The sequence below is a fragment of the Saccostrea echinata genome, unplaced genomic scaffold, assembly GCF_033153115.1.
Source record: "Saccostrea echinata isolate AGI-Se365-2 ecotype Australia unplaced genomic scaffold, CSIRO_AGI_Sech_v1 ptg000023l, whole genome shotgun sequence".
Taxonomy (NCBI): domain Eukaryota; kingdom Metazoa; phylum Mollusca; class Bivalvia; order Ostreida; family Ostreidae; genus Saccostrea; species Saccostrea echinata.
In genome coordinates, this window is record NW_026889772.1 from 6,382,096 (window position 1) to 6,403,066 (window position 20,971).

The window sequence follows — 20,971 nt, forward strand, 5'->3', positions numbered from 1 at the left end:
ATGGTCACTTGATATTATACAATTATAGACTTCAGTATAGTTTGATATATGTGGTTATGCCAAGTAATAGTGACCTCGGACACAGAAAGTGGTCCTTTTAACCACATACTGACCATTCACTGAAGTGACCATAATATAATCACTCAAAGGCCAGTTTTGCTTATTACATAAAGTATAGAAGCAGTGAGTTGTGCAATATCATATTCCATGGACACACTTTCATGTCAATATCAGAAAAGGAGGAATATCACATCATATCCTTTCAGCCAATGAAAATTATATTTGAAAATAATCTAATCACTTTATACCTCATAGTTGGTCTTTTCTGATGCAAAAATTGATTAATGACTTTAAAAAAAATCCTGAATCTCTATTTTTCCTCTGATTGGTGTTACCGTAAATCTGTCATTACTACAATTAAAGCACATTTTCCTCCAAATATCATTATAAATGTGCAGGTTTTTGACATACATTCAAACCTCATTGTCTCAAACTTGACAGGACCAACACTTGAGATAATAAGGGTAAAAATTAAAAAAAAAAAAAAAAGTGGTTGCATACCAGGGACTGCAACTAACTTTGTTGTATCCCAGTATTCGAGGTATCGGTGTTTGAGATAATGGAGTCCAAATGCATATAGCTAACAGTGGGTAGGGGCAGAACCTTAGATTCTTCAAGCCAAATCAGTTCTTCTTTATCTTAAGGTTGACTATTCACCTAAATTTTTATTGAATTCCATCCACAACTTAACATCTTACTGACAGACAGTAGTGGTATACAGCATAAATGATAAACTCAGTTTCATTGTTGGAGATAGTGACTATACAGCGCATTAACTGCTGGAATAATGCTGCCTTAATCAACTGGCACTTAAATGCATATATCTGATCTCCAAATGCTTGCCTTGAAACAAATATTATCCTGATCTGTCTGCATGTAGCTGATGATACATAGTACTTAATACATTTACATTATAAAAGAATTTTATTCTTTTTTTTAAATTAAAATGTGATGTCAAGGAATGTTTTGAATTGCATTACTTTAATTTCAAACTCATCAGTGATAGCTTGTGACAGTTTGTGTAATTCTTGTTTTAAGGTCAGGTGTTCTCTTTAATTCTGCTGCTGAATTATGGTGCCCTATGTTAATTATGCATGGTAGAACAATTTATAGCAGCATAGCAACATAACAAACATTTTGGATTTATAATCATAGGAAAAAGTAGGGGGACTCCCTATTTTTCATACCCTGGTAATTACATATCTGTGGATTAATTTGGAATTATTGCTGTCCAAATGACACCTGAATTTTCTGCACATATAAATAATTATCCTTATAAAAAGAAAAGAATAGCCATGATTTTATTATTTAATTTGATTTGCAAAGTGAAGCAATAATTTAATTTTTTATGACTATTTTTAAAAGAACATGAATTTCAATCAGTGCTAAGGAGATTGGATTTAGGCCAATAAAAAAAGAACAAAGCAAATGAACAAGGGAAAATAACTCCAACATAAAATCTTTCTCTTCACAGCATACAATGTGAAGGAAAAACATACAATTAATGTTTCATTGCTAAAAATTTTTCTAACTTGACAGAATATTTTAGGAACTGTTTAAGAAAATGTTTCACTAACTTAAAAACAAATCTGTGTACAAGCTTTAAAAATATTCCTTTTAACAGTCTCACAAGAATCAAAATTGATCCCAACACTGATGATTGTACTTGAAAATCACTTGAATGGTCCACTGTCCTTGAAAATCACTTGAATGGTCCACTATTCCCCTTCCTTGGAACTGCAGTAGACCTCCCATTTGATGAATATTTCTTACTAGAAAATGGAATAGAAGTGTCATTTCTTTTGTTAGTATATGACATTGAGGCATTGGATGTTGTCCGCTTTGTATAGTAAGGATTGGCATTGTCATCCGTAGGTCGTACTTGGTTAGGACGAAAAGACCTACGGGATGCAGGCACTCGGGAACTATTGCTTTTGCTCTCCAAAGAGGCACGGGTTTGAACACTTCGCACACTAGCTGTGGACAAATCTTGTTGAGAGCTTTGAATTTCTCGCACCATGTTGCGAAGATTTTCCAGAGTCTTTTGTTTTTCAACATGCATCATATTGATCTGTTCCAGTTTTATGATTTGGTCTTTAAGCCTTGTGTTTTCTGTCTTGAATTTGTTCATTTCCTCAGCCTGGTTGTCTATGACTTGTTTCATCTGATGTCGAACCTGCTCCAGTTTGGTCACTTTCTTGGAATATTCATAGAGTTCTGTCAACATTTTTTCACTTTTGTTTTTCTCGGATTGCAGGTCTTTGTCTTTGTTTTTCCCAGTGAGTGACAAATCGTAGATAAGTAAGGAAAGAGACATATTTTTTTCTCTGTCCCCTAACATTATGTGACACTTGCTTATCTCATTTTCCATTTTTTCCACTTTTTCCACTAACTTATCCACCTCAGCAAGTATTAAATCGAAAGAGGAAGGGGTCACAGATTTCTTTCCATTTTCTTTACAATTCTTATTATCAGTTTCATTACCATTTAAAAAATCATTGTTTGAGAGCTTTTTCATTTGGTGGAGTTTTTCACTGATTTGTTGTACTCTCTTGTGAAAGAGTCTTTCAGAGATTCTGTTGTCATCGATAATCAAATCTTCTGTACTTGTGGCCTCATCCACCATGGGGGGAGGAGTGGCCATGGACGAATTTGTCCGTGAGCTGGAGGCAGACACAGTCCGCTTTCTTTCCATTTGAAGTTGTTGAGACATCCATCGTAGAATACATTTCTTGTCATTTTCAGAGATTCGCTTACTCTGTCCAAACTGTTTGTGAACAAAAGTACTCACTCTGGCTTTGATATCTGGTTCTGCCTCATTTGGATCAATGCAAGAGGTGGAGCGAATATTGTCTGAAAGAAATTATCCAGATAGCCTTACATAGCTAGAAATTTAAACAAGTTGTCTTTCTTTTCTCTCATTTACTATGCATATTGTGAAATAGAGGAACAAAGAAATGGATCTACTGCAGAATAACTCTGTTGTTTGCAGGTCAGGAAATAAGAAGATAAAAGTTACCTGTAAAATCACTTTTATGGGAATCAATCCTGCAGGATTTGGCCATTTCTGTCTTGAGACTGCTTTGTAGAGTGGCTGCCAGCCATGGGTAGTCATTCTGTATGATGTCGAGGAAGTTATCAAAGGCATCAGGTCCCCTCTTAGGGAGCATCTCCAGCATCTTGTATACCATATCCCCCTCTGTCCGCTCAGCCTGTTATATAAGATCCCAGTGCTTGTAGGCAGTGTATAGGATAACAAATATCAATGTTTTAGTTTCTTAATAAATGGCTTGTGCTTGGAACACAAAATGACCCACACACAAATGACCCTGGCAGTGGCAAAATTCTGCAGAAGTGATGTAAAATTCTGTAAAGTTCCATATTCCCTAGATTTAAAGGACTTATTGCATGCTCTTGAAAATCATAATTTTTTTATGAAAAATACTAACTACAATCTAGTTTATTAAAATACTGAATTCAATAAAAGTTGTTGTATGCATATTTTAAACTATATTGAGAGTTGAAATTCAAATATGGCTATATGCATATTTCAATCGGATTTTGACAAAATACTGCTCTGACGTCATATGCGAAAATTGAGTGATAAAGATATTGCACTTTGTTAATGGAGTTACCAACAACATATGCAGCCTAATTACGAAAAATGCTGAAAGATTTTAATTCCTAAAGTGTATTTCAATAACTATAAAATTATGAACTAGATCTAACTTAAGGTATAAGACTTTTGTAATATTTTTAATTTTATACGAAACTTTTAAAATCTGTAGCTCTGATTGTGGTAATGTTTTGTGATGGGGAAATTATTTCTTCAGTCCGCCAGCCTTTACCAAATCTACGAAGGTATACTTACTTAAATTAAAATAGTAATGAAAATGAATAAAAAGTTCTATAATGTTAATTTTGTAAATAGAATTTGATTAATATGTGTGATAAGATAAAAAATCAAATTGTATTGTGAGGTCAGTTTCTTCGTCTTCACCGGGGGTCTCCCTGGCTATCTTCCCTACAAATGTTAACAGATTTTGCAGAATTTTCTTGTTGACAGTAAAAAAATAAAAGGTTAGATATCCAAATTCATATGGACAAAATCAGTGATTTGGTTGTCCATAACGTAGGTTGTATCACGTATATTTTAGTAAAATTAATGTGAATTAAGAGCTGATCAGCCATTGTTGACTTTGACGTACGTCACACAGTCACATGATCGATATCTAAGTAACTTTGATTTTTATATTAGGGGTTTTCATTTGAGTCAATTAATGTTTAATTACCGCAGTATATCCGCACTAAAACACAAAATTTATAAACTGTGATCATAAGGAACATCTATGACTTTTAATTTCAAGTAATTGAGAAACATGCGATAAGTCCTTTTATGCTTGATTGGATGACAGTGTACCAATTAAAGGCTAATGAATTGATCATCTAGTAATGAATTGATCATGTAGTAAAATTCAACTTATTTTTAAAATTGTGGAGTAGTAAGGAAACAAAACACAGTTTGCAGTGGGATCTTCCATGTGTAAAGTTTAAAGACAGGTTAATTTTTATGTTTGTCCATTACATATACATATAATTTCCCCTCCCCCAACTAGGTGAACTGTCAACATGAATATTGAAGCAAATCACAAAAATTACTTATCTGTGGGATTAAAAAAAAAATTCAGTCCCATATATATGCATGATGTTTGTGTAAAGTTATGATAAAATGTAAAATATATACAAAAGCATTGGTACAAAGAGGAATTTTGCACTAAAAGTAACATAGCATATTAAATAGCTTTAACTTATCCATGTGTGTACAGAATTTGATTGCTCTTTTAAAATGGCAGTGGCTTAGCTTCCATGGATGCTCAAACATGCATATATATCATTTCTTTGAGAAAAAAGTAATGAAAATTGATTAATGGTAATAAATAATGTATAAAAGTACTTAGTACTATTACTTTTATTGTAAGTAGTTTGTACATAATATTAGGCTTCAACTAGTACTGAAAGTGCATAAAACTTTTGCAAAAAAAACTTGTTTCTTTCCCTCAGTCAGTCATCTAAACTTTAAAAAGAATGCATTTTTATATGCCTTTAATATAGTACCCAGATAATTTTATTGCCATGTTCAATTAATTATTATTATTTTTTTTTTCTTTTTTTTTCTTTTCAAAAATCGGGGGGGGGGGGGGGGGGGGGGGGGGGGGTTGTTGCCCCCTATGACTAAGAATTTTGCAAAATGTTTGGTATTTTCTTTTATCTTAAGTGATTTACATTGACTTGGAAGAAAAATTACATTCGTGTTATAAGAACTTATAAATATTAAATTACATGCAGTGTTCACAATTATTTCTGGGAGAAATATTGTACATACAAGGCATTCTGTAATATATGACTTCCAATTATGTCCTGCAAGGTGATTGAACTAATAACTTAGATTTTAATTTCCTATCAATATGTTACTATATATAGTACAGTTCATGTATTAATATTTCTCTGATGTATTATACCTTGATGATTTCAATCATATTTCTTTCAAATATCCTGTGTTGATAAAGCATCCCCAAAAAGTCCTCTGTTGGAATCAGGTCACTGGCCAATTGTCTGAAGTGCCTTTGGAGCACATTTCTCTGAGCATCATTCATGTTGCTCAGTAGCACTTTATGTTTTCATTTTAATATAAAGAATGGCTGTCTGAATACCCCACTTCCATTAAAAACAATTATCATCAAAATGCAGTAGCTAAGATTCAGTCCATTTTTGGAAATTCACTCATTGAAAGAGATAAAGGTCACAGTAAATTAGAACTGAATTCCAAAAATAGCAATCCAGATAATGCTTGATTAACTAACAATTATCATCCAGATGACCAGATGATGAAAGCCACATTCATTTACATGCACTTGTATTGCAACAGTTAGAAAAACAGTGCTATATTTATGCACAATATTCTTTCGTCATATAAGAATTAAGCAGTGGGCAATTGTTTTGTCCTGTTAATCCTTAATCTAAGGTCGGATAGTAATAAGCTGGCATATGAACAGAAAAGAAGCTTTAGGTAGTATTGTGTATGACTCAACTAGGCCTTAAATCTACTTGGATGGTCATTTACCAGCATTGTGGTAAAGAAAGCAGTCAAAATAATGGTGAGCACCCATGGCTTAACAGTCCAAGATTAAACAGACTTTTTGTTGTTTAAAATAATTATAATTCTGTAGCTTTTTGACAAGGACAATGCAGTTGGTGTTTTTTAGCAAAAGTACAATTACCTTGATCATAACTTTTGAATTGGAAGAGAAAAGGTTTTCATATTTCACATGTACATTACATGTATCTGTGACAAGACCTTTCCAAATATACTATGATTTTTTGGACACCTTGACCTTGAAATTTGACCTACTCTTCAAAAATTTTAACATTGATTATAGTGTTCAAAGGAGAGAGGAAAGGGCATTCATATTGGACATGCATTACCTGTGACAAGACTTTTCTGGACATGCTTTGATTTTTTACCCTGTGACTTGGCCTTGAAGTTTGACATTATTCCCAAAAACTTTAATATTGTTGATAACTTTTGAATGAGAGAAGATAGAGTGTTCAAATTTCACAACTGCATTACCTGTGACAAAGAAGTTTCCAATGTGCTATGATATTTGGCCCAGTGACCTTGACTTTGAAGTTTGATCTAACTTTCAAAAATTTTATCATTGCTGCTTACTTTTGAAGGAGAGAAGATAGGACATTCAAAATTGACACGTGCATTACCTGTAACAAGAGGTTTCCATATGCACTATGATTTTTAACCCCATGACCTTGACATAGAAGTTTGACCTAATTTTAACATAGCTAATAACTTTTGAATGAGAGAAGATAGGACATTTATATTTGACATGTGCATTACCTGTTTCAAGAACTTTCCAAATGTACTCTGGTTTTTAAATGTCATGACCTTGTCCTTAAAGTATAACCTATAGTATTTTTTTAATACATTTTAATAACTTTAGAATGAGAGAAGATAGGGCATTCATATTTTACATATGCGTTATCTATGACAACATCTTTGAGAAAGGTATCTCAGTTTTGACCCATGACCAGTCAAAATTTTTCACTTTGTTTTGCTCCAGAAAAGATGAGGCTTTCATATTTTTATCACATGTGCATTACTTGTGACAAGACTTTTTGGATTGTATTATGATATTTGACCTCATGACCTTGATCTTGAAGTTTGATTCAGTTTTGAGAAGCTTTAATCATTGTCATAACTTTTATTAATACAATAATTTATAACTTTGTGATGGACAGAAAAGACAGGACACAAAAACAAGAAAGTTATTACCAATATAATGCCTTAAATAATTGCATCCCAACCACTAAGACACCAAAAGCGGGAGGACCACAATTCTTCAAATTTGCTCATATTATGCTACAGATTTTATATCTTGCTTACAAAGACATCCACAGTACATTGACAAATCTTGGCATTGATTGGATTTTAGAATAAAGGTTTGTCATGACCTATAAGTAGATCATAGTAGCCTCATTTTGAATTTCTCCAAATTATATTATAGTGTCTGAACCATGTCTAGCACAGTCGTACTGAAGGCTAGATTCAATCAACCTGTCAGTTGATACTTTGAAGAAATCATGCATACTTGTGATTTTTTTTTCTTTTACTGTCTGTATCAATCTAGTGATTGATTATGCCCTGGCCCTTGGATTGGTTAAAGATGACAGAAATACAGTAAAACAAATCTTTGTCAACAAATTTAAGATACTTTTCATTTCTAAGTATTTAACTGATCAGGGTTCATCATCAATTTGGCAATACAGGGACATGTGTCTTGGCAAAATCCTTCTTCTTTACTCACTCAACCAAATGTATTAATTATTCTCTTATTAATGCATGCATTTTTGTTGCAAGCTTACATGGATTTTCAAATAGGATTGTTAATTTGTTAATCTGGCTGTTGTGCAGATTTACTTTGATTACTTTCACACAGAAGAGATTTAACGTGTAAATCTAGGACTGCAGTATTTTAAAATTACAAAGAGAAGATGTTGTAAATTTATATGTCTTTTAATCTTTTTACTTCAAGTTGTTTTAATATTAGTTAAAGGTGGCAAGAATGTAATGTGTTGACTGTATTACATTTCTAAAGTAGGTAACTCTCTAAGGTTACAAGTGTAGGGGCCTATATTTGAGTACATAATGTCACAAACCAAGAGTCTGCTGGTTAATTGTGTAAATAAATGCCGCATCAAAAACTCAGAACAATATTTTTATTGTCATTTCCATTCATTGATTCAGCAAATTTGAATTGATTTCATATTTGTGAGGAATCCTTGCAATTTTTATTTCTGTAAGAAATCTCTGAAAATATTTTATTTGTTCAGAAATATTTGTATATTTATATTTTTTCTGAAAAACAGTTTAAGCAGCTACAATAGAGTGCACAAATTTAGTATATTTATGTATATATATTTGTTCAAAGCAGCCACTTTACTAAATTTTTTAATGCATGTTTACATACACAACACTAAATTATAAACCATCAGATGTGATACCCTGTTGAACATCCAACAGTGTCAAGTCCCTTTTTACAACATGCCCACTTGTATATAACATTTGAAAGTTTCCCATTTTCATCATATTGTTCTTTGATTTCTCTGCCCTTGTTGTGAAACCTACAGGCTTTGGGGCCATTGTCGGAGGGTTTGAACAGTTTCTGACAACGGAGACATTGCGTGACCCCCGTCCTCACATTCCCCTTTCTGGTGGAGTAGACTTGAGATCGTAGCCGTAATTTCCACAGTGCCGATTCTTCACTCGGTATTGGGTAGGATTGTAGCTGGTCACCCTCTATGTAAGTTCGTTCTTTCTTGAACCTATCACTTGTTTTTAGACTCTGACGAGGACTAGCTTCCACCTGATTTAAATGAAACTGTGCCCCTTGGTGATCTTCATTGTATTCTTTTACAATGTCTTGTAATTTGTACAACTGATTTTTCACTCCATTCAATTCTTTCTGAAGCCATTTAATTTCAGTCTCTTTTTCTGTTAACTTGCTCTGCAAAGACTCTTTTTCAAAGTGAATTTTGGCTATTGCATTTTTCATGAATTTGATATCCATTTCTGAATATTTCTTCTTGGAGGGGAACTTATCTGAAATGGATCCAACTTCTTTACTTTGTTCCATATAACTAGAGATCTGTTTCAGATGTTCGATTTTGAATTTGAGGTTTTGTATGAGCTGCTCAGTGGTAAGGTTTTCCTCTAGAATGTCTTCACTGGGTTTTTCATTGTTTGCTGGTTTGTTGTTGTCATCAAACATGCCACAAAGATCCTGTAATGAAGACTGCTCAGTCAACAGAATCTTATGTTGTCTCTCAATTTCCTGCATGGCACTGTTTAGTCTATCCTTCCAGTGGTTTCTCTCTGCTTGTATGGCTTTACCTTAAAAACAAAGAAAAAAAAATCATTGAGATTAATCAATGGTATAAGAATAGTAGCAAGACTGTTGGTTATCCAACAAGAAAGACATAGACCTGTATGCCATAACTCTAGAGTTAAATACCGTTAAATGAGAAAGGAAATAGAGTAAGTAGATAATGATGCAATTCATGCAGAATCTTACAGGATTTGTACAAAATACTCTGATTTAACATGTATAAGTATTTTCATGTGACCGATGATCATGTGCGTGAGACTGATTAATTTGGGAAATTCTCGACGTAAATCATTCTGCTAAGCTGCGTGATTTGATGGCAATTAACTTTTATCCCAGTTCATCCCTCTGATGAAGATTAATTCCCAGTCGTTTTCTATTAGCAGGAGCATCATCTTTTGAAACTTATTTAGACAAACCTAATATTCTGTAAACCATGAAGAGATTTTAGAACCCAGTTCTTAAAAAAGAGCACACCAGTGATTAGGCTCAGACTGTATGTTCTTTCATCTGCCAAAACAGGTGATAGCATTTATAAAATCCTTTTGATTATAAATTTTATAGTTGTTATAAATTTCAGTAAACATAAATATTTTCATCGTTCAGGGCTGTGTTCCCGTCTTTAAATGTCAAAACAGTATGTAGATTTTTTTTCACCTTTGTGATATTCAGCATTTAACGACCCACAAATTCTACAAAAAAATCAAAGTACTGAAAGGACTTGGAGGTGGGTAAAAATATAAGTTTTTGTTGATGAATTGTAGCAAGCTGAAGAATTTTTTATGAAATGCAAGTTAAGTGATTTTAACAGATATTTTTATATATACTATAGATCTGAAACATTTAAAGTCAATTCATTTTAGCGAATTTGGATCAAAATGGTATATATTAATTTTTACATTTCTGAATTTTGCAAATTCACATTATTGATAAAAATAAAGAAAGAAAAACACAACTAAAAATTCCAAGTACTTTTGATTAATTATGTATATACACGAACGCTAAATTCAGAGGTGGCAAAAAATATGTTTATCATTTGTATGCAAATATAGGTCCTGTGGTTTTCTTAAGTCACCTATGCATGCTTGTTTGCAGTTAAACTGTCATTTCAGTCAATGAACATGTGACAATACATTTTCTGTCACTTCAGTGCACACATGGTTCAGATATACAAGATTAGACAATAGCTGTCAAAGGCAGTTTTAGGCTGCAGAGAATCGATAATCAGTAATTTGGAAGGTTGATGTGATCAATTATTTGACAATTTAAATTTCATATACATTTTGTATTTAATACTCCCTAAACATATTTGGAAGTGACAACATTTTTAAAGGAAAATGTGTATTGCAAATTTGTTCTATATATACTTTCACCAATTCATTATACGGATATAACAATTTGCAGATATAGCCAAGTAAATTCACAGGTCTGCAGGTCACCTCACGGTTACCAAGTTTTGTTGTATTGGGGGGGGGGATGTCTAAAATGATGGTTCAACAGTCAAAGAATTGAAATTCTGTTTATATATTTATAGAATTCAGTTAAAATAGGTTTTGCACAACTTTTTGGTTTACATAATTTAATTAAGAATAGGGGTTGCACAGCTTAAATGATGTCGTGAAGGCACACAGTAATATATATTTTTGAACTTTTAACTGTTATACCAAGAAGAATGTTCAACAATAAAAAAAAAAATAGCATTATTTTTTCTTATACAATTTTTTTGCAATAAAAAACAAGAAAAGTGAGGTCAAGGTCAAAGGAAAGGTCAAGGTCAAAAAATGTTGATGCAGTTGAAAAGCTTTTATCAATATATAGTAGTACATGTATGAAGTTTGATAAAAATATTTTGAATAGTTTCTTTGAAACTGAGCTAAACACAAAGTGTGATGTATGGACAGACAGACAGAATGACAGCTAGTTGGGAGACGGACATGACAATCACTATATGCCCTGGCAATATTCATGGCAGGGCATAAAAACAGGATTCTATTCAACTAAATTAATCCAAAAAATGAGGTGCACATCTTCAATGTGTGTACAATTACTGTGCAAAGTTCCAATGACTCAATGACTGACAGGAGATATGGATTATACAAAAGAGATAAACCCCCCCCCCCTCCTTTTAGCATGATGGACTGACAGATTTTGAGTGGTTACTAGACCTCTCATTACCATTAGCTATGCAATTAAATAAACCTTAACTGTTTTTTTTAAGCTCACATTAGTTATAGCTTATATTTCTTTTAAATATGACTATGTATTTAATATTTTTTTTCAATCTTTGAAAATAACATCATTCTTCTCTTTGCAATGCATCTGAAAAATGACAGCTGATTTTGTGCATTTTTGTTTAATTAAAGATAACTTTTTTCTCAGAAATCAGCAATATATCACATAGATATATATTAATATAGGCAACATGAATAATGTTTGCCAAGGTAATTTTGAAAATTTTGTAAGATTTTATAATAGCCTTAAAAAATATGTGCAAAATTTTATATAGAAATACATAGAAAATGGCACAAAGTGGCATATTTTAGCATGAAAGAAAACTTATGATTTTTTTTATATTTTAGAGATTTATTATTTATGTCATTTCTATTCAAAATCGGTCAAAAAATATATATCAATCCATGTACTGTATATTCCTAAATAAACGTGAGGAATTAATTATTATGTAAGCACCATACACGGAATAAAATTACTTGCTTTTTTATGGGCTGAAATCCATGTAAAATCTCTTGATCAACTGGCCACTTGCGAAATATTGTTCTGGCGATTTGGCAGCAAAGAGCTATTTTGTGATATTAAGTACTCACATAAAATAAGGAATCTACAGTATTAGGGGGTTTTTTTGGTGTTATGTATCCTTAAAGAAGGGAAATTGAAAAAAATGAACAGTTGTATTCAAAAGCAAAATTTTTATGATACTGTACAATCCAACAAAAAATTCAGTTCTTAATTAGTGCATGTCAATGTGGACAGGTTTTATTGTACTTACAACATTAACACATAAAACTCAGTTTCTAAAGCATGTCAGATTAGACAGGTTTTGCTCAATTGCCACTTTATGAAATTCAGCTTAATTTACCAACTTACCCAAAATGTCCTGTATTGTCTCATATGGAATTGTCCCAGACTTTCCAAAGTTGAACAACTTTTCAACAGTATTCAGAATGTCATCATCTACAGATGTGATCTCAAACTCCATGGACAGCTGGTCAGAGGAGGCCGCAGAAGGTGGAAGACGGCCATTACTTGGTGTTGCCATGGTTTCCCTATACTCAACTATTTCTGATAAACCTTTCACTGCTTCATTTTGAAAATCCCTGAAAAACATTAATGTGTTTTCTTAAAGGTGCTTGGACACAGATTTGAAGTTAATATTTTCTCAAATTTTCTGTATAATTTCATGACTTTTATGTTGCTATAGCATTTCATACTAAAATATGATAAAATCTTACTTCATCTCGAAGTTATTAAAACTTCGAATTTCTGGAGGCGTTGGATTGACACATCCTTGCGCTTTCACATATTTTAATTTTATTCTTAATACTTAAGAAAAGTGGCAATTTTGTTGTGTATTAATGAAAAATATTAAAACTATAACCCAGAAAATTCAGAGTAGAAATGTTCGAAAGCAAAACCCACTCACAGTCGTTGCTCAGTGGTGTTTGCAGAGTTTAACAATTGAACACACCCGGTGAATCATAAACATTAACAATAACAGAGCTCGTGCCCTGTTTACAAAAACAGTTTACGTTTCACGGGTGTGTTCAATTTGTTAAACTCTGTACACATCACAGAGCACGGACTGACAATACTGGTGAGTTGGTTTTGCTTTCGAACATTTCTACTCTGAATTTTCTGGATTATAGATGTAATATTTTTCTTTAATACATAACAAAATTGCTTCATTTCTTAAATATTAAGGATAAAGTTAAAATTTATGTAAGTGCAAAGATGTGTTAATCAAACGCATCCCAGAATTTGTAGTTCCAATAATTTCCAGATAAAATTATTATATTTTTGTGTGAAATGCTATTGCAATATATAAGTCATGATATTATAAGAAAATTTGAGAAAATATTAAGTTCAAATCTGTGTTTAAGCACCTTTAAGAAAGCAACAATTTTCTGTATGTATTAAGATAATTTTTTTGCTGAAAATTGTACTTTCAATAATCTGAGTGCAGAGTTCGCCCAAACTTTTTCATTAGAGAATGGTAGTTAAAAATTAACTTTTTATTCAAATATCAACTTCAAAAGATGGCAAACATAAGTATGGTACCTATTAGATTAAATTGCCAAAATCATGCAGGTATGTTACGCATGTTGCAAGATTTAATTACAATGCCCTTTGCCAAGCATCATCATACCTGTGAATTTTTCATGCTGATTGAAATTAAATTCCCATAAACATACATCATGGAGTGACATTTTCACAATATTTGCTGTGAATGACACTTATCCTTTAAGGACTGAGTAGGAATAAAATTGATTTCAAAGGTTTAATAATGCACCTGTGTATAATGAAGGTCCATGGATGCTTATTGCCTATTGCCATTCAATTTATCTGGCTGGAAAGTCAGTGGCTTGAGTATATATATATAAACTGAGACTGAATTATTTACTGGGTATGTTATAAATCCAAAGTGATTGATCTCAACTTTGATTAATTAGGCATGCATGCATATGATATTGGTACATGATGTTCAATCCTTCTCACGAAAGTTGGACAAAAAAAATCTTGTATCTGATCAGTAACGGTGTTTTATCTTTAAAGTCCAATCTTGACAATGAGTAAGATGTAAAGAATATGATACAATAGATCTACAGAACAGCCTGTCCAGAAATCTACAGATCTACAGAACAGCCTGTGTAGAAATCTACAGATCTGTAGAAAAGGCTGTACTGAAATTTTGAGATTCCTGACATTTTAAATTTCTCAACCTGTCAACTGTTACAAAGAATTTCATGATCAGATCTATGATATTTTCCACAAAGATTAAAATTTATTTCATGGGACTAGATGCTGAGATATTTATTTTCAGAATTAAGTTAAAAAATACCTGGATTTCAGATCCTTGTCAATATAATCCATAATTACCTCCATGATGGTTAAATGAATACCTCAGTTCACTAACTCACTACTATTAATCAGATGGACTGATCAGCTACATTGATTTGTCTCAAATACTTGATTTCAATTACTAAATGGAAAACCCATTCACAGTTCTCAAATTTTCCAGATAGTACTAGTATATTAAGTGACCATTGATAATGCTAAAACATACTAACAGATATTAAGCTCCAAAAATTAAATACTGACCTTATGAATTTTAACTAGTCTCGAGGTCATGATTATGCAATGACAAACCTCATATTTACTCTCAGTTAAATCCAGCAAATGTGACTTCTTTTTTAACAATTAAATGTCCGAAAAAGGCCATTTAAATTACGTCAGGTTATTTACAAGTCATTAAACAGATTTCAATCATTTGATACAGGATAAGATACCATTGAGGAAAACTGAATAGCTAATGAGGCACATTTATGTTCTCGACTTACCCATAAAATCACTTCCATGATATGAAATTTTGAGATAGCTGTTAGTTAAGAGGTGCACTACACATATTGTATAATATGCAGGTATTGTTTTATATCTATGTATGGGAGCCTGGGCGACAGGGCCATGTAGACATTTAAACAGGGATTAACAAAGCTTTTGTTAATTAAGGTTTCCTAAAGATTTGCTGATCCGTTTATAAGCCAAAGAACAATATCACCGTTAAGGTGATAGGCAGCTGGAATTATTTCTCTGTGTGTCAAGAAATTCTGTGTATGAAATAGCTGATCCGATGAAAAGGCCAGAAGTTTAAATTTTGACTTTTGAGAAGCAAGATATTAAAAAAGAAAAGTTCTAATCAAGACGACCAATGTTAATGCTTAATCAACAAATTCAATAGAAATATTAATGACTGAAAGAAACAAATCTCTTGGATATTATTTGTCTTTCATCTACTGATAAAATTTTACCATGTAAGAAATTGAAAGAGATAAGTTAAATTTTTCTGTGCTTTTTTTATAAATAATTACAGTTGAGCTTTGGTCTCTTGAACATCAGTATCTCAGAAACCATGGATATGTCAGAGTGAGATGAGTTCCATGAATCACATTTCCTTTACATATTTTAACCTCAATATTTCAAATTCTTGGATATCTCAGAAGTCCAATCAGTCCCATGGAGTTTGAGATAATGAGGTTTGACTGTACTTTGAATCGCAATTATTCTGAATCATTTACTTTTATATACAAAAGTTCCATGTTATTTATGAGTAAAGGACAGGTTCAAGCTTTCATAGTTTAATTTTATAACTACACTTTTTTTTTCATTTTACATTTCTCCTTATTTAGTCGCCTACAAAATCATTTTGTTAAAAATTATTCTGATTCTACACACAAGTACATTGAAGTTGATATAAAAAAAGTTGCTGGAGTTTCTCATTGACAACATTTATGTAGTCTTTGGAGACCATGTCTTTCAAAAACTGTTGGAATTCTGATGTGTACTAATTGTGCTCCTTTATCAGCCTACCTGTAATTATATACTTGAAATACTACTATAAAATTCTTCTATTTAAGCAGAATTTATGCAAAAACTTCTATGTTAGAAGAAGAAAATTATTGCTATGGCATTCAATTCAATGTTTAAATATATTGATGATGTTTTAATAATTCACAATGGTTACTTTCATTCAGAAGTGAACTTGATATATTGCTGGACCAGTAAACTCATAATAAAAAACATCACAGGCTGCCACATTTGTTTCATATTGCATTTTACTGACTATTGTCATTAATGGCAAACTCTTATCTAAACTGTATGACAAATGGGATGACTTCAGCTTTTCCATTGTCAACTTCCCTTCTTTATATAGTAATATTCCAACTCGCCTGCATATGGTATTTATGTCTTCCAACTGAAGTACTGGTACACAAGAGCAAGTTCAAAGTACAACCAATTTTTAAACTGAGTCAGGCTCCTGACAAAGAAGTTGGTAATACAGGGCTTTGTATAATCTCATTTAAAGTTGGTATTTTGCTAATTTTATGGTTGTTGTAATGACCTTGTTTGCAAATACAACCAATCATTGGGTTGTATTTTAACTGACATAATTTTGACTACAGATTACTCCATTTAAATGATTTACATGATCAATACATGGGATGCTTATTTCTCCTAGGCACCTGATCCCAACTCTGGTGTTTCCAGGGGATCTAGTTTTTGCCTTCCTCATAATTGGTCTGTTTGCAGGATTGATCACTGCTCATTATCTTCACCTATTTAAGTAAGTAAACTAACTAGTCTTACTATTCTTCCTCCCATTTCTATTGAGATGTTAACCACACCTATTGACTTCCTACAATCTGATTATGAGGGTGTAGTTCAGAATTTACTGGTATAATTATTAATGACAAAATACTTGTATCCTCATTTGTAAATACAGTTCAGCTAGCTCATAAGTATTCCTGTAAAAGTAAGGGGGTGGTTGGCAGACAGGGTCCATTTAATTCCCTTGTGTAGACCTTGAAGAATGTCAGTATCTTTGATGTTATGGTGCACTTTCTAAACAATATTTTTTGCTTCAGATTTATCTGCCATGTTGACAACTCTCTAAATTGATTTTTATAAGCCCAGATTAGAATTATCTGCCCCTAGTAAAATTGCCAAAGCACAGAACATATTCCATTGTGGAACCTATGTCTGTAAGGCAATATGATGGAGATAGAATATTCTATCTAATCTCGTATTTTACTTGACTCAGGTGAAGCAAGTATGGACTTCATCATAAGTTAAGAATATAGCCATACTAATACAATAGTACAGTAAAACTTGTTTACTACAAACACTGATATAATGAATTTACCAATATGGCAAAGATTTTTTAGATTCCCAGCAGAATTCTTATCAATTCCTTGTAAAGGACTATATATGATAATATTCAATTTTGGCCCCAAAAAATTAACATTTTAAATTGTTACTCAGATATGTATATAATTATTTTTTTATTTTGTGGAAGAGATTATATTAATTTAGAAATATTTTCAATACATTTTTCTCATTAATATGCACTCATTTGCTGTAAATGACATCAGAAATGATGCTTGTTTTGCAATCCAATCAAAATAAGACAAAAATGTGTTGTTGTTGTTTTAAATGATTTTTTCCTATGGGGAACATAGAGCACATAGAGAACAAGCAAAGTTTTTCTGTTAGTAATTACTGTTGGATAGAAACATCTTTGATGAAAATATTAAGTTTGTTCAAGTCTGACTCAGTATTTTCTGGAACAAAAATCATGAAAATAAACAATTTTATACAAATTAGATATGCTAAAATGGTTGGAGAAGGTAAACTTCTTGATGTCATATTTCTAAATTAATGGCATTTTTGCTGGGCATATAGTGTTTGTTGTGTCAATCTTCCATCCTTCTGTCCTTCCATCACACTTTGTGTTTAACTCAGTTTCAAAGAAACTATTCAAGATATTTTTATCAAACCTCACATTTTTTACCCTTTGACCTTGACTTCCCTTTTCTTAAAAGTTTCGAAAAAATTATTCAAGATATTTTAATCAAACTTTATATGCTGATACATATTGATAAGAGCTATTCAACTGCATCAACATTTTTGACCTTGTCCTTTCCTTTGACCTTAGCCTTAATTTCTTAAATGAGTGATTATCTCAATTTCAAAGAAACATGATATTTAAATCAAACCTTATATACATATTGACTAGAGCTGTTCAACTGCATCAACATTTCTTGACTTCTCCTTTTACCTTGATCTTATTTTTCTTAAAATAGTGTTAAGCTCTGTTTCAGAGAAACTATTGAAGATATTTTAATCAAATCTAATATTCTAATACATATTGGTCAGTGCTTTTCAACTGCTTTAACATTTTTGGCCTTGACCTTTCCTATGACCTTGACTTCAAATTTGAGTTTAACTAAATCTCAAAGGAAACTGTTCAAGATATTTTTATCAATCTTTATAATTATGTTTATACATATTAATGAGAGCATTCAATTGCATCAATAGTTTTGACCTTGACCTTCTTTTGACCTTGAATGTAAACCCTATTTATTGGCTTACATGAACTCACTTTTCTCAAATTTGTGTTTAGCTCAGTTTTAAAGAAACTATTCATGATATATATTTAGTGAGAATTTACCAACTGTGTCCAATTTCTTTTTTACCTTGACCTTCACAATAACCTTTGACTTGACTATTTATTGTGTTTCAAACTCAGTTTTAAAAAAAAATACACTAGGTATTTTGATCAATCTTCATTACCTAATACAAATTTTCATGTTGCTTTACTAATGAACCCTAAGCAGGGCATTTATGTCCTATGGAAATATTTCTAGTAACATCAAATTGAGAATTATGAATTTGTGCCATGAGACAACATTGTATTGTACAGGTGGATCATGTGTAGTAATAAGTTACAAATCAATTAAGTTTCTTTCTGCATGACCAACTTTTGAAAAAATTATACAGCCCTTGAGTCTTCAAAATAGGAAATAATTGGCTTGTTTTTTCACAATTATATGGCCACCAGAAGACTTCAATCTTGAAATCTGGGAAATATTTCATGAGAATTGTACTTATGTACATTCACTTTTTTCACTAATTTGTTGTTTAACTGAATTGGTGTTTGATTGTATTCAAAAATTGAATATATTATAAATCGAGTTGAAGTTTCAACCCTTAATGGCCTATATATAGCAGCCATTTAAAACAGAATATAATAGAATTAGAAATAATACAATGTTTGTTACAGGTTAGATATTAATTGGTTACATACCTACACTTCCTTTCATAAGTTTCTCATCTTTCTTAAATCGTTGATTTCCAGAAAGTACAAATCCAAGAGAAAAGATTGTCATATCTGAATTAGTTCCGGTGTGCCATTTCATATGACCCATGTTCACTAAAGTGCAGTTTCATGTAGTCTTAATTCTTTAAGTATGATTGTAGCCATATATAGAATGGAAAATGCTAGGATACCAGTCTGTCACCCTGCTATTTATTCTGCTTAATAACCTGTTCCAAACATAAGTACATGGTTCTGTTAATTCTTACCCCTTGTAGCAGAGCTGATCAGTTTCCTCCTGTCCCGGATTCCGATTATCCATGATCAGTCTATAATTAGAAAGATGATAAATTACTGTCCTTTATTTCAAGTCCCAGAGAATGTGAAGAACCATGCTGTGATTTAGTTATATTTGTCCACAAGTACACAGAGAAATGTCATTGCTTTAGACTTTGGTAAATAGCAAGATCAGGCTGTGAGAACTTATCAAGATTTCTGCCAGAATACAGCCCTTTTGTCATGTTATGTAAATGGACCAACAATGCACTGACTTTATTTACATAGACAATTTGATTAAAGCTTTCAGATAGCTTTGATTTTCAACTCAGGCTTTTAATTTTGTTTGCATACCTATATTTTTACATTGTTGATGGGTATTTAAAATTTTTAAAAGGCAGCACTTGGTTTTGTATTCTGTATGTATGACAAACTATTTAGCTCGATCTTATTTTACCATTGGAAGAAACAGCCACTTTATAATTTAATGTTTAGCTTGTCCAATAAATTATTGACCAACAACAAACTTTTAAAATAAAATAAGTAAAACGTTAACAACTCTCCAGTTCATGAAGGTCAGCCACACAACTATCATGTACTCAGGTATACTTTTAAGGTCAGATGATACGTTCCTCAAATATCTGTTATGTATATCTTCGTAATGTATGAAAAATATTCAAAATTTTAATTACATTCTAGTTTCTAAACCAGTTTCTAATTATCCTTAAAAAATCCAAACACTAAAAAATTTTATATTTGCAAATTAATTTTTTTCCTAATGGATTATATAAGAAAAACTATCCTTTGATATCTTGTACAAATGCCTGGTAAGGTACCTCAATTTTTTGTGAATAATCATGTTAAAGTAGCAATACTTCAATGACAAAATCTTGAAAAAAAAAATTATGTATTATTGAGGAACGTATCGTCTGTCCTTTATTAAGGTATATTCCTTAAAAGAAAAAGAATTTTCTCATGGAAATGCATTAGAATGACTTGATCATATTGAATCTGCAAAAATAATGCAAACCTGTTTTTTTAGTTGCAGTTTAACAGATGTATCAGTCATGCTTTAAAATATTCTTAAATTTTTTTTTAAAAATTAAGTCTTGAATTTAAATGTGAATGAAGGCCAAACATTTTCTTATGTCATTGAAATTCCCAAATTTGCATGTAATTTATAAGTGGGAAAAAGCATCGATATTTAAATGTTGTGAATTCAATACAGTAAAACATGGTTTTAGCTCATAAAGAATGATTTTATGCTTACAGTAAAGTGATTTTCATTCCCTGT

The 20,971-nt window shown here is 31.8% G+C and overlaps 3 protein-coding genes across 4 annotated transcripts in view; 1 reads left to right on the top strand and 2 right to left on the bottom strand.

Annotated features, from left to right (window-relative positions):
• Positions 1–20,971, top strand: part of LOC133191632 (interaptin-like) — a 180,650-nt gene that overhangs the window by 102,507 nt on the left and 57,172 nt on the right. The gene's annotated exons all lie outside the window — the stretch shown is intronic.
• Positions 1,763–5,714, bottom strand: LOC133191388 (uncharacterized). The gene is made up of 3 exons (XM_061327142.1): positions 5,580–5,714; positions 3,080–3,272; positions 1,763–2,913 (listed from the first exon to the last, which is right to left on the bottom strand). Exons 1-3 carry the CDS (start codon positions 5,712–5,714, stop codon positions 1,763–1,765), a joined length of 1,479 nt encoding a protein of 492 aa, XP_061183126.1.
• On the bottom strand, positions 8,515–19,868 carry LOC133191389 (uncharacterized). 2 transcript variants are annotated; one of them, XM_061327143.1, is made up of 3 exons: positions 19,671–19,868; positions 12,618–12,847; positions 8,515–9,523 (listed from the first exon to the last, which is right to left on the bottom strand). In XM_061327143.1, exons 1-3 carry the CDS (start codon positions 19,721–19,723, stop codon positions 8,622–8,624), a joined length of 1,185 nt encoding a protein of 394 aa, XP_061183127.1. In that variant the 5' UTR covers positions 19,724–19,868; the 3' UTR covers positions 8,515–8,621. The 2 variants fall into 2 exon arrangements, with proteins under 2 accessions (XP_061183127.1, XP_061183128.1); XM_061327144.1 differs by lacking the exon at positions 19,671–19,868 and adding an exon at positions 19,393–19,476.

What these genes read in the sequence shown, in the direction of transcription:
- LOC133191388 (XM_061327142.1), bottom strand. Translation starts at nt 5,714, where the DNA reads ATGAATGATGCTCAGAGAAATGTGCTCCAAAGGCACTTCAGACAATTG. An exon ending in ATATGATTGAAATCATCAAG is followed by an intron (nt 3,273 to 5,579) that starts GTATAATACATC and finishes CTTATATAACAG; the next exon opens with GCTGAGCGGACAGAGGGGGA. An exon ending in CCATAAAAGTGATTTTACAG is followed by an intron (nt 2,914 to 3,079) that starts GTAACTTTTATC and finishes AATTTCTTTCAG; the next exon opens with ACAATATTCGCTCCACCTCT.
- LOC133191389 (XM_061327143.1), bottom strand. Translation starts at nt 19,723, where the DNA reads ATGGATAATCGGAATCCGGGACAGGAGGAAACTGATCAGCTCTGCTAC. An exon ending in GATCAGCTCTGCTACAAGGG is followed by an intron (nt 12,848 to 19,670) that starts GTAAGAATTAAC and finishes AATGTTTTTCAG; the next exon opens with GGATTTTCAAAATGAAGCAG. An exon ending in GACAATACAGGACATTTTGG is followed by an intron (nt 9,524 to 12,617) that starts GTAAGTTGGTAA and finishes TTTGTTTTTAAG; the next exon opens with GTAAAGCCATACAAGCAGAG.